The sequence below is a fragment of the Anguilla rostrata genome, chromosome 18 (assembly GCF_018555375.3).
Source record: "Anguilla rostrata isolate EN2019 chromosome 18, ASM1855537v3, whole genome shotgun sequence".
NCBI classification, from domain to species: Eukaryota; Metazoa; Chordata; class Actinopteri; order Anguilliformes; family Anguillidae; genus Anguilla; species Anguilla rostrata.
In genome coordinates this window covers 15171420-15188292 of record NC_057950.1, presented here as the reverse complement: position 1 = coordinate 15188292, position 16873 = coordinate 15171420, and the positions used below count along the sequence as shown (strand labels likewise).

Sequence of the window (16873 nt, the reverse complement as noted above, 5' to 3'; positions counted from 1 at the left end):
CTTTGTCAAGGAAAAACAACGTAGCCCAAGTGAATAAAACATATCTTAATATTAATGGAATCACATGCTTGACATGACTATCGGCACAGATTATAGTTGGTCGTTGTTTAATATTCCTGAAGGTCCATAAGTCACCATTAAAGCTACAAAATGAACAGTAGGCATTTGGTACTGCTTGTCTAAAAAGGGTGACTCCATGGTGTTTAGTTTAACCTTTGTACCTGTATCCCATCACTGGAATAATTTTAATCCTGTTAAGTGAGATAAGCATCAGAATTAAAGCTGGCTATATTGTAGATAATGATATTTTTTATCAAATTGAAGTAAAATATTTATGTGAATGCATTCATATTTGAGAGGGAAGATTCATTTTAGTAAATGGGAAACAAAATTTTTTCTGTCTGTCTGAGCGATCACAGGTGTTTCAAATGACAAAAATAGCCTGCAGCTTAAAAACACTGGATAAGTGTAAGGCTGCTTTCAATGGGAAGATGTCTCGTTCCCTTATATGGCTGAAGTTCTTGAAGAATCTTTCCTCTTGCTCCATGTAATCACATTAACATAAGCGCTGTGTCAAAGTGACGAATGGTTCTGAAGCACAAGCTGAAAGTTAACTGCAGTACTGTACCAAACATAAGCTTGGCAGACAACTCCATTTTTGAAAATGCAAGACAAGATTTCAAGATTTTTTAAAAGCAAATATGATTAGTTTTAAGATGATTCACACTTAATTTTCTGTTAAACTAGCTGGTAAAGACATTTACTCAACAAAACCACTTTTTTTTACAAAAATATTTTGTAATGATAAAATGTCACAGTAATTCCACATCAGATTTATCAGAGTTATTTCATATGTATTAATACATTGGAGCAGCACAAAAAACATCATTGTTTCTTTTATGCATATAAAATACCCCGTAATACTGAAAGACAGAGGATTATGCTATGTTGTTATGAAAGCATTCATGCTCCCAGGCACCTCTGCCCTGTTCTGTGCTTACCTGATTCTGCCATGGAGCGGGGCTCTAAAAAAACAAACATTACTCATTACTTCAAATGATAAAAAACATTGGCATCAAAAATCAATGTGAAGTCAATGCTTTTGAAAAACTGCACAAAAATCTGTTCCAAATGCCATTCTGAAATCCTTTAATAAAAAGCCCAAGAAAGAAGTAGATACTTTCTTTCAACTCTTCTTATGAACCATGACATTTATAAGAGGTCACTAAATGACCAGCAAAATAATATGAAGAACACATTTCCTCAAAGTAGCCTTAATCAACCCTATGTGAATTAAAGATCAATTTTAAGAAACCAGTCACTTACATTTATACAAGGAATTCATGCAATATACAAATATATATAGTATGTATGCATCTTTCTAAAATAAATTCATGTTGTGTTTTATGTATGCAGCAAATATAATAAAATAAATGAATACAATAAAGAAACAAATGACTTACTCTTTTGCAGGATTCGGAAGTCAGGGGAGTCATCTATCACAGTCCCTTCTCTGTACCAGTCCACTCGCGGAGAGGGAACCCCCTTTACCCGGCACTCCAGCACTACCAGCTGGCCCTCCAAGGCCGACACGTCCTGAAGACTCTGAACAGCAGGAGCATCATTAGCCCCATTATATTTCTCAGCGTTCATGATTCATTCATGATTCATTTCCAGTGAAGATGATGCAATGTTAATGCTAAATCTTAAACAAGCATCAAAAATGTTTAAAGGTTTACCTTCGTAAAAACAGGGGCAGCCATTATTGGTCTTCCATCTAAACCATGTGGATAGCTACCGCAGTTTTCACTCTGTAGAATATTGATAAAACAAGAAATTAAATTAGTGTGCAAGGAAAATAAATATAAATTTGCATTGTCATTCAAAAGCATTATCTGCGTGCAAAAAAAGCTTGTGTGCGTTACCTCCAGAAATGGTCTCTGTGAGGTAACCAACTGTATGGGCGGTGGAGTGGACACCTCTTCTGATGGTAGTGGAGTAGATACCTTTACAGGTGTTGGTGTAGTCACCTGTACAGTTACTGGAGTGGAGACCTGTACAGGTATTGGCTTTGTCACTTGTGCAGTTAGTGGTGGGGACACCTGTACAGGTATTTGCCTGGTCACCTGTGCAGTCAGTGATGGGGAGACCTGTACAGTCACTGGTGTGGTCACCTGTGCAGTTACTGGAGTGGACACCTGTACAGGTATTGGCGTTGTCACCTGTGCAGTTATTGGTGGGGAAACCTGTACAGGTATTTGCGTAGTCACCTGTGCAGTTAGTGATGGAGACACCTGTACAGGTGTTGACGTTGTCACCTGTGCAGTTAGTGATGGGGACACCTGTACAGGTATTGGCGTTGTCACCTGTGCAGTTAGTGATGGGGACACCTGTACAGGTATTGGCGTTGTCACCGGTGCAGTTATTGATGAGGACACCTGTACAGGTATTTGTGTAGTCACCTGTGCAGTTAGTGGAGTGGACACTTGCACAGGCAACGGGGTGGAAACCTCCTGTACAGGTAGAAGAGTGGACACCTGTATAGATAATGGAGGGGACACCTCCTCTGCAGGTAGCACAGTGGTTATCTGTGCAGGGAGGGAAGTAGACACCTGTATTGGAGTGGGCACTTCCTCTGCAGTGGACACAGGTGCAGGTAACAGTGGAGATACCTGTGCTGGTGGAGAACTAGATACCACTTCTGCAGATAGAGGAGTGGACAACTCCTGAGCAGGTAGCGGAGTGGACACTTGTGCAGATAGGGTTGTGGCCACCTGTAGAGGTAGCAGAGTAGGCGCTTCCTGTTCAGGATACTGTGTAACTGGCAGACAGACAGGTGGCTGGGGGGAAAGGGAATTTTCCACAATGGTTGATGGTGGTGAAACGGGAAAAGACGCAGAAGTCTTCCTTGGCACCCTTGGTTTGAATAGGAAAGAAAACAAAAACAGATTGCCTTTATCTATGTTAGAAGTTCTACACCAGACATTTCTTCTCATTAAAGCGTAATTTTTCATGTTATTGGTTTGAGTATGTAACAATGCCAGAGAACAACAGCATTACAGCTATTCACTTTGCTAAGATACCAAAAAGCCCCATTAAGAAAAAAAAAGGATTCAATTCAACATAAATACACCATTCATGGGGTTTTATGTGACTTAAGTGACTTTTCCTGCCATAGCAGATACAGCAAAGGAAAGTCAGGCATTGTAACCAAGGAAGGTTTCACTGGGTGATTGACAGCATGGGCTGTGATTGGACATGCAGCAGTAAACAGCCTTTTTAATTTAAGTTTCATTTTAGGTTGGAATTTTATTGAATACCAAATCAGCCCCCCCCCCCCCCCCCCATAAGTGTAACTGCACTTTTGCACTTATTTCACAAAAGCACAAGATACTCACTGTGTTACACCAACAAAATGCTGCTCTCCATCTGAATCAGAAGAAGAAGCACCTGTGGAAGATCATTAGCATTTTGGATTACATAGATGGCAGGTTAGGAGGCCACATAAGAATGAGATTTCACATTTATACGAAAATCATTTCTGTATTTTATGACATCAACATTTTGTCAAGACAATACAACCCTGGGCACAGCCAATTAAGGCCAGGAGCTAGCCAAGACCAAGAGACTGCAACTAGGGACTCCAGGTAATAACCCTCTATTCAGGACTTGAAAAGCAACAAGAGAATCACAGAAATGCTTCCTGAAGAACACTGAGCTCCTTTCGTGTCTTCTCAGAACGTCCCAGACCTCAACACCCCCCATACTGCTATTCTAAAAAAGACACACTTGTGCCCTTTTAGAAAAGCTTAGCACAACAGCTGTAAAGCTCCCAAAATTATCCCAAAGGGAACATCGGCCCATGTCTCCATCAAGACCACGGAGAAAAAGAGCACTGACAGGAACTAGAATTCCATTGTCCACCAAGGGACCATCTTCCACTCTTCACTTTCATGAAGCATTGAAGCACAAATCTAATTATTTTACCTCAAACTTTTCAAGAGATTATTATTCTTATCTAACATAAACCCTATGGTACCTCCCAGAAATTAACCTCCACACGGGATATGTAAAAGGTAAAAGGTAATCTCGATGAGCACACCATATTAAAGTAGCAGCATTGGGTGGCCTGTGTTACTGAGCTTTCCAGTAGTATCAGGTTTTCTATCCTGCCCGGGTTACAGTCAATGGGTCAAAAAAACAGAAGGCTTCACTATGAATGTGTGCAGCCTTAACCCAAGAATATCCTCCACAAGAGTTGTCTCATAGAACAGGCAATTCTAAATGTCAGCTAAACACATGCCTGATTTTTCACGAAAGTTTGATTAATTTACATTCAAGGGACACCTTTTTATAAATGAACTAATTAGAATGCAGTTTACAGCAAGAATTCATTTCAGAGATGAAAAACAATTTAACCTTGCATGACCTGAAATGATACACTAATCTATATTATATACTGCAACCAATATTAATGTGTATAATCCTGTTTCTTTGGGCATGAAGATACATAAACAGACAGAAAACATCTAAAGAATTCTCATACATGTTTCAGAAACATTATTTCATCCATTACAATGAACAGTAAACAACTGAATAAGTCACACAACATAAATTTAAATCTTCCTGCAAATATTTCATACTTACTTCCAAGTTTGTATTGGTTTTTCCCACAAACAAATTTGATACAGAAAACTTTATCACAAACAAAAGAAAATTATTTAAAGAAATTAAATGGCGAACATTTAAAAAAACAAAGTCTGAACAGCTCTTACTGAGACGCACAACCATTTTCTTGCCCGAGCCTGTTTCTGCATATATGATGAGCTATTGTGCCTGTGTGTGGCCACAGGCACACCAGCTGGTGAACCTTCCCATCAGTCCAAACAAAACGCACCAGAACAGAGCAGCAGCTGTTTTCATGGGATGAACACTCGAGTGTAATGTATTGTTGTCTTAAATTTGGATGGATTATTCATGCCTTGTGAATATATTTGAACAGAATGAATATTGTAATAAAAAATTAATTTGGGTTGAACAAAACTGTACTCTGCAAACATGCATTAAATAAAGACTCACTGTGTACATTACATAGCCCAGAGGGATTGGTATGAGGTATGAGGTTTTTAAAGGGCTTGCCTTATGGATTTGTGAAATACAAATCTTACAGAACCTGAGAAGTTTCTTGCAAATCAAAATGTATTCATACATTTTATTCTTTCAACAATACCTGCACTATTTTATTTGCACATTTATTTAGATGTAATGAGACTGAAATAATTGTTGTGTAATTGGGACCAAAACTGGCTCTAACAACCAATGGATGGATGACATTTATTTTTTAAATCCTGGGGTATTACATTTATTACTTTTAACAGATAAAATGAAACTTTGAATATTGCCCAGCTCATGAATTATTTTGAGGTCACTGAGATGCATTGTTGGCAATTTGAAATCCTGAGACAATTATTCTGTGATCCCAAGGAAGCACGTTCATTTAAAATATCTTCAGCCCTAGAGCTCCTGTATTGCATTTGACAAAAACTTAACTGGGTCATTTTAATTGTGAAACCTCAAGCCGAGTACAACTGGTCCCCTGATTGGGGATGTGGTCATGCACCTTCAATGTAGATTTCTGCAGAGGTAGAGTCCGTGCCATAGAAGTTGGAGGCAAAACAGGAGTAGCGGCCGGTGTCTTCTTCAAAAGCCTCTGCAATGATGAGAGAGTGCAGCTCTCCAACGCTGAGAATCTGAATATCAGGACTGTTCTCCAGCTCCTTCCCCTCACAAAACCACCTGCAAGGGAGACGGAACATGACCAGTTCTGCTGCAGGCATTTAACCGACAGAAACGCTCCCAAACAGGCAGGTTTAAAGAAACGTAAATACCAATAACAGACTCCCACGTATGGTTCCAGTGTAGTGGCAAGTCTCATTGTCTGCTGAGAGTATGTGTTTCAGAGGAGAACATGTGCAACTGTCCCACAGTTGAAGGACCCCGTACTGACGAAATAGGCTCATAAATATGTAATTCAAAAATGGCAGGAATGAGGGAAAATTGTATACAACTACTTTTAAAAAAATGAAAAGGAACATCCATTTATCCAACATCCATTGCTGAAGTGTCTGCCAATTGACTGTAAAGTAATGTAATGTAATGATTAAAACAAGTTTGGATTTTAAGTGGCAGTGAAGTAATGTTACATAGATGTAAAAAAATTATGAAATTACACAAGCCATCATAAAAAAAAGCTATCACAGTATATACAGCTAAATACAGCTGGAAAATAATAAATTGAAAGTCCATGTCTTTTATATACATTTATTTCTTTACGCATTTTTTGAACTGGTTATGGCAGCAACTGTAATTTCTCCCCAACCCTCTGTGATTAGATTTCCTCCTAAGACCCAGCTGTCAATAATCCACTTGAGTTCACTTTAACCCTGGGCTTCATACATTGACTCCTCCCCTTCTGCCAGCTGACTGTGCCATTCACAGTCACCATGGCAGCACACGCTATCACTATAGTAGCTGCAGTGAAAGACAAGAACAGCTTGCAGGACCCTGTCATGGCGGCCATGGTGTCAGGGGAAAAGCCCTGTCATGTATTTTTATAGAGACTAACTATGGATCACAAAGCACATACCAATTTTTTTAAATAGACAAACTACTTTTGTGAAAGTATTTTAACGGGTCACATCACACACTCCCAACTGAATTTATATAGACAAACTGCTATTATGTACGTATATTAATGAGCATGACCAAACACTTTTTCAGTTAGAGATTAAATATAAAACCAGGTTCTCACCCCTCAGCCTTGTCCTTCAGTGGCCCTTGGTATCAGGCATTTCAGACATATCAGAAAGGGCTGCCCCATGGAGAAGGACTGGAAACAGGGGCTAACAGAAGGCTCAGTTTTGGGAAGGTTCTTCCAATTTTCTTTGGCTGGTTTTGTCTCAATGTACAAGGATTCACCTTTTTGCAAATTCGTATCTTATTATTTTATATTTCATCACATAATTCACACAGAGCGTGTGGACACAAGAAAACCCCTCCCTCCAAATGAAAATAATCACACATTTAGCACAGAAACACAATGGCAATAAACCAAACAGTGAAAAAAGGGATTCACTGTCATGGATTCACTTTTTTTAAATATTCCTTTTCCTTTATCCTCTCAAATTTGGAATTTAAAAATGAATTCTGATGTAACATACTCTACTGATGCACCCACCAGCCAGATAGCTATTCTTGCACTAAAATGTAGCCTAGTACATGCTAAATAGTGCTAAAGGAGAGAGAAGATGCTTATGCCTCACTGACGACAACTGGTATCCTGTGTGTGCCCCATGCAGAGCTAATGGAGTAGTCTTCCTTTCCTTTGGGATGATTCCAATAGTGCCCCACCCCATTGTGCTTTTACTGACTGAGCAGCTCTATAGGGCCTATGCTACATTTGTGGTGAGAACCTTTACTGAGTCCCTGGAATCAAATTTTTGCTGAATATATTGCATTATATATCCCATGAAGGAACTGGATTTATGTCAAATATGCTGGAAATGGCCACAAGCACCTACAAATAAAAAGCTATTGATATTTCAGTAATACAGAAACAATATTAGTCCAAAATATGTAGTATGTTGCAAAAAACTGTATAGAACAGCCAAAAGTACACTCCTAGGCAAGAAAAAAAAATGGGCCAAGCCGAAAATGGCAAAAAAATTAAGCTTTTAATGGTCTTAACAACAAATCATTGGTCAGAAAATTAGCAAGAATTAAACAAATGCACTTCTGAGACCTCCTGAGCCACCATTTGCTCGTTTACTTTTGCTGCAGTGAACTGTTTGGGGAAAAGCTAGAAACAGGGAAATTCACCTATACAGTAGACAAATTAACATAATGTCAAATAAAAGTCATGTGTTGTGGTTGCATATCATTTGCATGACATGACTTCCTGATGTCTGTGACCTATCAACATAATCAGAGTCTGGATATCTAATTTTCAGGCTGTCCTACAAGCGATACAAAAACTCTTTGCATTTGAATGGATCTCTATGGGAATTGGGGGGTGGGACTAGATTCAGCTGTACGCATTTGCAAATAATTCTGCTACAATAATAGCCTCATATAAAACACCAATGTCCATCGGATATTGAAAGCAAAACCTAAAATGGACCAGATCGTGTCACCACCACGATTGCTCTACCCCAATTACATTGGCAAAGTTAGTTACTATCACGTAAAAATATAAGTCAAATTGTATAGAAACCTTATTGGCATTAAAAGTTAAATCATTACACCAGTATCATATCTGGACAAAATCCCAGCTTTTAGATTCACACCATTATCCGATTTATTGTGCCACCACAACTGCTCTGCCCCATACAAAATGTAAGTTATCGTTGCTCTCCTAACATTGGACATTTAAGTGACCATACCACGAATTAATGGACACGCTTAATGTAACCACGAATTAATGGACACGCTTAATGTAACAACGTTCTGAACAGCAGCAGGTTGACCACATTTCACGTCAATTAAGCGTATCTGTCTGTCAGGCAAAAGCCGTAGGGAAATGAGATGAAAACGGGAAGAATTACACGAATTTGTTTTGTTCAATTGCATGGCGATCTACCTACATGAACTCTGCGTTCGACCGGTCGATCGCGATCGACATATTGGGCACGCCTGGCTTAAAAGCAAACGAGAGCTTTCTCTGCAACAAACTACCGCTGCGAAGCTTCCTGATCATTAACAAAATAAGAATAATAATGAAAACTCATAACAATTGTTTGTTTTTAATGCATTTTATTTTCAATTTGCTTAAATATGATTGTTAGATCGACTCACAGAAACTCTATTATTGCTAGCCCGCCGCTTCAGCTTCAAACGAGAAAAAAAAAAGGTGGTTCTTCTGACCGAAACGTCATGACCTTTGCCATTGGTTGAATGCAGTCAAGCTACGGTGGCCCTTTCAGTACAAACAATTCGACTCAAAACCAAGAATATTTTCCGCCCCCCTTGAGAAACCCGATTTATGTACGTAATTACTTAATATGTTCATGTTTCATGTCCTCTCTGCACCTGTGGAAATTATGAGTGTGTGCTCAATTCTCTGCACATTAGCTGTATGGAGGTTTTTTGGCAAGTCACCAATCCGTATTTTAATGTTAGCTAGCATTTGGCTAGCATCAGCGTTCACCCAGCTAACGTTAGCTTAGATAGATGAGATGAGTATAGTTTCATCATTTAATACCCAACTGTGTGGGATTTGTTCACTTTTTAAAATCCAACCACATTCACTTCTTGTAGGAAAAAAATATTTTTAATTCTAGGCCAAAGGGGTCAGGAGTTGCCTGTCAAATATAGCATATTCAGCCATTTGTTGTAGCACCATCGACTGGTCAATCGTGGCCAAAGTAGCTCATAAACCATTTGAGTATCCCTCTATCAGTGTGCCAAGTTTCGTAAAAAGTGATCAGGTGGTTTTGCCAGAACCTGAAGGTAGCATAATAATACCAAGGAATACAACAGGGTGCATACAGGCTTGAGACCCCAGTAATCTGTAAAATGCTTTCTGAAAGCATGCCAAAGCCCTTGTGTTTATACTGTGAGAATTTTAGGCAAATGTTGGGATTCAGTGTGAGTCTTTGAGCCACAGAGTGTGTGTCTCTGTTTCTGATACTTGACCTAGTGTACACCAAATTCCAGGATCACCATGCCAATATATAATCAAGTATTGAGTTACATTCCTCATGAGTAAGAGTCTAATTTGAAAGCATGAGCAGTACAAAATCGCTTCCCCATCCCTATCCTGCAGCTGTCCTTGTTTTTCCTAAAATTAGATGCATGAAATCTACAAAGGCCTACACAAAGCCAGTGTACAAACACTGGGGAATTAGACAAAATGAAAGTCTAACTCTCAGGGCCTGTTTTACATCACATACTGAAGACAGGAAATGCAGCAAGCAGGTTTCTAACATTGATGCTAGATGCTTGTAGACAGGACCAAAAATGCCCTTTTAAATACAAACTCAAGTACAAAAATGGATGCAAACTGTAAAATGCTCTGACATGGGTAAAGAAGTGGGATGAGTGAATAAGGTTTCACCATCAACTCAGCAATCAGGCCTCACAAGAACATCACCTTTGAAAATGTAACACTTCTGTGCTGACCGCAGACAGGTATTTATTGTGTGCAAAGAGAAATCCACATTCTCCAGTCAGTTAAATTTATTGTAATCTGGCAGCACTAAATATCTTTAATTCAACTACATGTGACACCCAGCTGTGAAAACTGATACTACACTGCACATACCACCATTTGCACATATTTGAATGCCGTGTCAAAACACATCCAATTCTAAATACAAGTTCTAACACTAAATAGTTTAACAATAATTCTGTATATATTACATTGCTTGTTTGCTAGTCTTAGAACCAACAACAAGATCAGTAATACTATTAGCCTTGGAGATAACAAGAATCTCATCAAACTACATCAAATAAATCGACAATACTACAAGTAAGCAACCATTCAATAATTAACCATTCAGGCAATTAAGTTTACTTACCAAATATCTTAGCCTTTTTGGCAACTGCAGGTACGAAGAGCTTAGAATGTGTTTGACTGTGCAATATTATTCCTTCCTTATAATAAGACACATATTATGTCGATGAACAGTGGCTTACATTGTAGTGGGCTCTCTGTCTTTAAGTGCTCCATCTTTCTCTGTGACCTTTGGTGTTAAGTACTTGTCTGTCTAGCAAGAATGCACTCCCAATTGAAGCCGAAGCAGCTGGTGAGGTCGATTAACTCCTTTTTTCCTAGAGAGTTAGCTGCTGTTAAACTGCCTTCTGTTTAACTGTCATTTAAGCAGTAAGTAAATAAGCATCCTATAGTCTGTATTCACTCGCTGTTTCATGCACATGCAGGTCTCATCACTGACATCAAGATCCAATGTTCCTGACATCACACTCTTACTGCCAGCATTTGGATCGGCAGCTGCCATGGCTTGTCTTTTCATCTGTCAGATACGAGACTTCCCCTTTGTGCCTCTCAGAAATACACCAAGGTTGCCCTGGCTTCTCTGTATCCAAGGGCTTAACCCACTCGAACAGAATTTTTTTTACTGCAAAATAATGCTTTCATAGTTTTAGTGAGGTCAGAGGGGACAGACGTTAATGCCTGTAAGGACTGAGAGTCTATGGTCATTGTAGATATTTCTGTGGGAAATCCTGAGAAACACCAAACACAGTGCTATATAAAATCTAGTGTCACTGAATAAAGGTGGCTGCCACACAAAAAACACTTCTGCTCGTCTTCAACAGCTTATCACAGAAATATGCAAATGATGATTTAATTTGCCTTTCTGTAAAAGTGTGTTCTCTAGGTGAAAGGGTCATATGGTATTTATAAAACATGAGTGTAATTATTTGAAGAAAGTGGTCACAATTTATTCTTATGAACTACATCACTGACACGTACAATATCTAGCCTGCATAATCAATGGACAACACTTTATCAAGTTTGTCCCTTATGTTTGGTTGGCAGACAAATACGACAGTAAGAGGCGATCATATTACAGGATCATATTATCAACTGGTTATCAACCTATGGCCATATGATTTGTTGTTGGCTGGAGTTATTGCTAATCATTACAATTGTTAAATATTTATACAAAAAATCTGCATATCTTACATAGATCCACGTGATATTGTGTACACCCCTCCCCTTTCATAACTAATGTCCGAGAGTAAGTTTCTGATGGAATGGCATAATGACACAAAAACAGCAGTATTTCTATCTGTATGTGAATATTAATGCATTCTTTGGCAGAGGAATAAATTCATAAGCCCTATTTGCACAGGACTAGTTTTACCCCAGGATGTCCTGTAAGTAATTTTTATGGCTATGTGGGTAATTGCAGTGGAGAATTCAAACAGGACGAATCCTTCCTTTTTCAACCAATCACTGAGATGTTTCTGTATCTCCAAACTGACAATCTCCACACCGTGAACACCACTTGAACGCATCTGCATATGCCGCTTGTACACGGCTTCTAATTGTGCAGAAGCTTCCAATTGCCACCGACTGTCATGGACGCAACTCATTTTTTTCCTCTCCTCCTTTGTTTTTGGTAAAGTCGCACATAGTTTCAGAACACTTGTGACTGGAACGCAGCTGAGCACTTTGAATCTTTTTTTTTACTTCTGTAAATTGGTCTCCATGCTGGGCTGGTTGAGTGTATGGAATTAAAAAAAATCTCTCCAGCAGAGTTTCAGAGTCTTCATGTTCCCAACTAGGAGAAATTGTTCATACGAGATTAGTCACGATCTAAGGACCTCTGAGTTTGGACCTCCTGTTCTGATTGCGGACATGGATGATTTGTAGGGGATTCAAATCACAGGAACACTAGGTCAACCTAATAATTACAATTACAGGACATCCTGGGGTAAAACTAGTCCCGTGCAGGTAGGGCGATAAACTGTGTTCGAAGCAGGGGTTCGTCTGACTGCCCATTAAGCTGCGTAGAATCGTTTTCACACAAGCTGCTATAATAGAGATCCAGCTCTGGACATTTACCCCGCTGCCACAATTATAATAAATCATTGGCCAAAAGCATTTGAATCACCTATGTTTTAGTGATTCATAATGACTATGCATCTACCTTTTCATTTCAATGTTGATTTGTGCAATATTATCAAGCAGCTTCTGTTCTCTTTTAAAAGCAATGCTCATTAAACTCCTTCAGGTGTTCTTGTACCTGCTATTTTATATGAAAAATCCAGCCAATAAAAGGTAGTAAATTAAGGTACATGCAGTAGCATCTTCTAGATTACAACCAAGTGAACGTATGTTAGTGAACAAATTTGTGTTCTCTTTGATCTTACCTAACTTCAGGGACAGGAAATCCTCTTACAATGCAGTCCAACTGAACCTTGCTACCCTCTGGTACCTCTCTACTCTTAAGCTTTTGAATGAACCTAGGAGGATCTGGAACAGGCTCTGCAGACTGCTCGACCGCGGTTAAATCCAGGCCTTCAGCTTCACATTCTTCCACCTCTCCACCATCACAGAGCTCAGTCTCTTCAGCCTCCTCCCGTCCACACTCTTCCTCCTCTTGTCCACACTCTTCCTCCTCCAAGCAACTCTCTTGTATGTCCAGCTGATTACCAATGGGTGGGGTGGTACCTTCTCTGTCACCTGTTTCCATTATCAGTTGGTCAGGTGAGAGGGAGATTGGTCTCTCTCTGTCTTCTGAATTGAAAGCAAAAACAGCGCTGTCTGACTGAGTCTTTACATTAGATCTGCTTCTGTGAGCTTTGCAGGCACGGGGACGTACCCTTTTAGAACTGTTGGCCTTAAAGAGTGAAGACAGTTCTTCTATGAAGTCGGCGGCCTTGTTAAGGAATTCCTTTTTAGACTGAGTCTCAGGTCCATACGGGGTGTTTCTTACTGGCCTTTGAAAATCTGAATGAGATTCTGTTGGGTTCCTGTTATTCTTGATTCTGTTTTCTTTGGTAGCGGATGGCTGTGTTTGCCTGTCTGGTGACAGTGGATGAGACTGTGGGTACCTCCTTTTCTCAGGTGATGGGTTTCGGGCATGGGGGCCATCCCCCAGCCTCTCTTCCTGTGGGCCTTGACCAATGGCTTGCCGTGCTAGGTTGACGCTTTTGTGCAGCTCTTCACTGCTTAAGAAGGCCGAGAGGTCCGGAAGGTCCTCCTGTCCAACAGAGCCTTCTGATTTTCCACGGTGAGTTCCATAAAGCAGATGCTGAGGAGACGCGTCCACAGACCCCGTTTCACCATGCCTTCGCTCAGCTCTTGAGTCAACCATGTAGCTCTCTCTCAAAATTTGAGCTAGTGACGTATTCGGTTCCAAGCTGTTCTCTTGCATCCTGTTGAAAATTAAAGCACACCATCTTGATTTCTAAATACATTCAGTTCTTTATTGGATAAATTAGTCTAAATACTTCTTCACAAGAGTACAAAAAAGTTGTGACAGTGGAATGTTTTATCTAAGGAATTCAACTCTCTGGGCTGAGTGTATTAATGGGTTGAGTGTATGAACATTAATGTTAAAAAACTAAAGGGTCAGAACCTTTAAGGTAAGATATTAGGTCTTATTTGGTTTCCATAAAATGTCGTCTTAATGACTGTGATATTCAAGTAATAATATCACTGAAAGTACTGTGATGTTATTCAGACTATCATTTTGTTGGCCCTTAATATTGCCAAAAATACTCCACATTTTTTCTTTGTTAGTAATCATATCTCAAGCGAGGCAAACACAATTATTGCTTCCCTACTACTACAATAAATGCTATGTGAAATTCACGAATCATATGATTATGAATTGATGTTAACCTGCCAACATTCACCTTAAAATCCCCAAATCCATTACCAGTTTTTACATTTAGTGTGATTCAATGGCTAATTAACTCAAATCATTTCACACCTACACCTTTTTCTACACTGTATAGAAGAAACTGGCATCTGCATGTGAAAAAACAAGTTCTGTTAATTACACATTATGTATTCACATTTACAGTACTTCATATAATGCTGAATAAAGTAACCTGCTTTTAAAAAAAAATTTTTTTTCAAGGGCAGTATTTGTCGGTGGCCACCGGTCGTTACTGAATACAGACATGGGATAGGACACACAGATGCTACTGACACTCAAATCATCGCAATTAAGAAAGCCATCGTCGCCCTTCCAACAGACCTGCTGGTGCAGCTGTTGTGTACATTAATCCTGCGCACCCAGCCCGCAAGCCCCAAGCGACAGCTAAATATAGTATGAAGAGTCATTTTACATGAAGAAAGAGAAAAATAGGTAAGCCAGCTCATCTACCTTTTAAATGAATTTGTACACCCAGAATGAGTTAACTAAGAGTTCACAGTTTTATGACACAAAATATTCTGACAGACAGCCAGGTTTCCCTTTTGGAAAAGGCTTAAGGAAAAAACCATCAGGCATTAGTTTCTGGAAACAGACACAGACGTCAAATTGAAATCTTCCTCTCTACAGAATAAACTTAGTCCAAGTGTTTTGCATTCACTGTCAGCATCTGTCAAAAGGGCTAATATTAGCTCCCTGATAAAGCATATAACTTCACACAAACACATCTGAAAGGCTGCATGTTTGGTATACCAATGCCACTTCATGTTGTTTTAACCCAAGTGACTGTCAGCAAAAAAGGCTGTGAACTATTATAGCAGGTGTTTTACCTTCTGATACACCAAGTAGTACACGTCCAGAACTGGTAGTCCTCAAAGTGCAACAAAGGTTAGAGACCAGTCTTCCTGGGCTTGAAGGAAAATGGAAGAAGCTTAAGCCTTTTATTCTGGCAGAGAGGTAACCTTTGAGTTAAAGGGAAATATGGCTGCAAGTAGCTTGGGAAACCTATCACCAATACAAGCAGCATTTGTCAGCATGCCGGGTGCAGGTTATTTTGGGGTAGCCCTGACCATGTGCCTGGGACACACCACCTGATTGGACGGCAGGGGGCTTCTGTAAAGGGATTCCTACCCCTGTGCAGCACCCCCGCTCTACAGAAATCCCTCAAGGAGTCACACACCAGAGAAGTGCTCGCTGGCCATGATGAGCATGCCATTAACTAAAATAAACACAGTACTAAGACATTTCTGAAACATTTGTCAACATAAACTTCAGCTGTATTTTTAATTGCCAGAGAAATCCCTTCACAATTTCCTGCTGCAATTTTTTATCACTTAAGTTATAACTGTCCAACTAATTTCTAGCGATAACATGCTAACCAGTGAGAAAAATGTATTTCAAGAGATGATGTGCCAGAATATAACAGGTGACGAGCAGAAAAAAATGCAGGCAATACCTACCTCTGTTGGTAAGGGGAATCTTCATTTATTTACGTCTTGAAAATGTTTTTTTTATTTTTTATCAATTCATCATGGAATATGACTCAATAGTCATACATTAATCTATTTAAAAGTGAATATATTTTTTGTAAATGCAGTTGCAGTCTATATTTGAGGGCTGAGGCTTCACATGAGAGCTGACGCACAGACATGCTCAGAAATAGATGTGAGATTACAGCATCTGCATGGAATGGCAGACCCACAACCAAGAAGACATTCTGCCAAGTGTGCCTCAGTGAACTCTACTACGGAGATTCTACACCTCTGTTATACATGAAATGTATCATTTACCACGTATTACATTAAGCACGGTATAAACAAAGAACTACTACTATGAGTATTCTATTATAGGAGTACCCTCCTACTATGACTAATACTATGAGTACTCCACTATTTCTTTCCCCAAAGTGCTGATCACACCCCAGTTTCCTTCAGATTTTTTATTCAGTTTATTTTCAGAGAATATAATCATGATGCCTTAATCTGAAAATTATCAAATTACTGAAACATAAAATGGGGCACCAGGCTTGGGGCAGGTTTATCAGGAGGAACAGAGTGTCCCTTTCACCTTCTGAAGATATACTAGCCTTCCTTCTGACTTTCTGAAAGCACAACATTAGAAAGTGCAATGACCTCTAAAACATAGATCAACCACCTGAATAAAGACAATTTTGGAGCAGACAAATTTTGGCAATAATTTTTTTAAACTTGAATTTTCCAATTTGGAATGCTCAGTTGCATTTCCATTGCTTCTGCCTTAAGTCACAACAGGAAATGTGCAGTGCAGCTGCACAGCTGCACGGTCATTGCATCAGGGAAGTGCATTTCATGCGCAGCTGCTGCAGCCAAACAGCAGGCACCAAGTGAGCATTTCTTCACAAGAGGTTCTCCATAGCAAAGTCGAGTAAGTATACACACAAATGCACACACCCTCTGATACATGTACTTGTGTACAGCAGAGCA

General features: G+C 39.5%; 1 protein-coding gene across 3 annotated transcripts in view; it reads right to left on the bottom strand.

The window, feature by feature from the left end:
* The window catches only part of mypn (myopalladin), a 37289-nt gene extending 21690 nt beyond the window's left edge, over positions 1–15599 (bottom strand). Inside the window, exons 1-8 of one of the 3 annotated variants that reach the window (XM_064316956.1) lie at positions 15242–15599; positions 12898–13905; positions 5621–5796; positions 3399–3450; positions 1926–2916; positions 1740–1811; positions 1464–1605; positions 1002–1025 (exon numbers count right to left, since the gene is read on the bottom strand). In XM_064316956.1, the coding sequence (XP_064173026.1) occupies positions 1002–1025; positions 1464–1605; positions 1740–1811; positions 1926–2916; positions 3399–3450; positions 5621–5796; positions 12898–13904 (2464 nt within the window). In that variant the 5' untranslated portion in view covers position 13905; positions 15242–15599. The remainder of the gene's footprint in view (positions 1–1001; positions 1026–1463; positions 1606–1739; positions 1812–1925; positions 2917–3398; positions 3451–5620; positions 5797–12897; positions 13906–15241) is intronic. The other 2 variants (XM_064316955.1, XM_064316954.1) reach the window with 2 other exon arrangements.
* Between the last annotated feature and the right edge of the window lie 1274 nt (positions 15600–16873).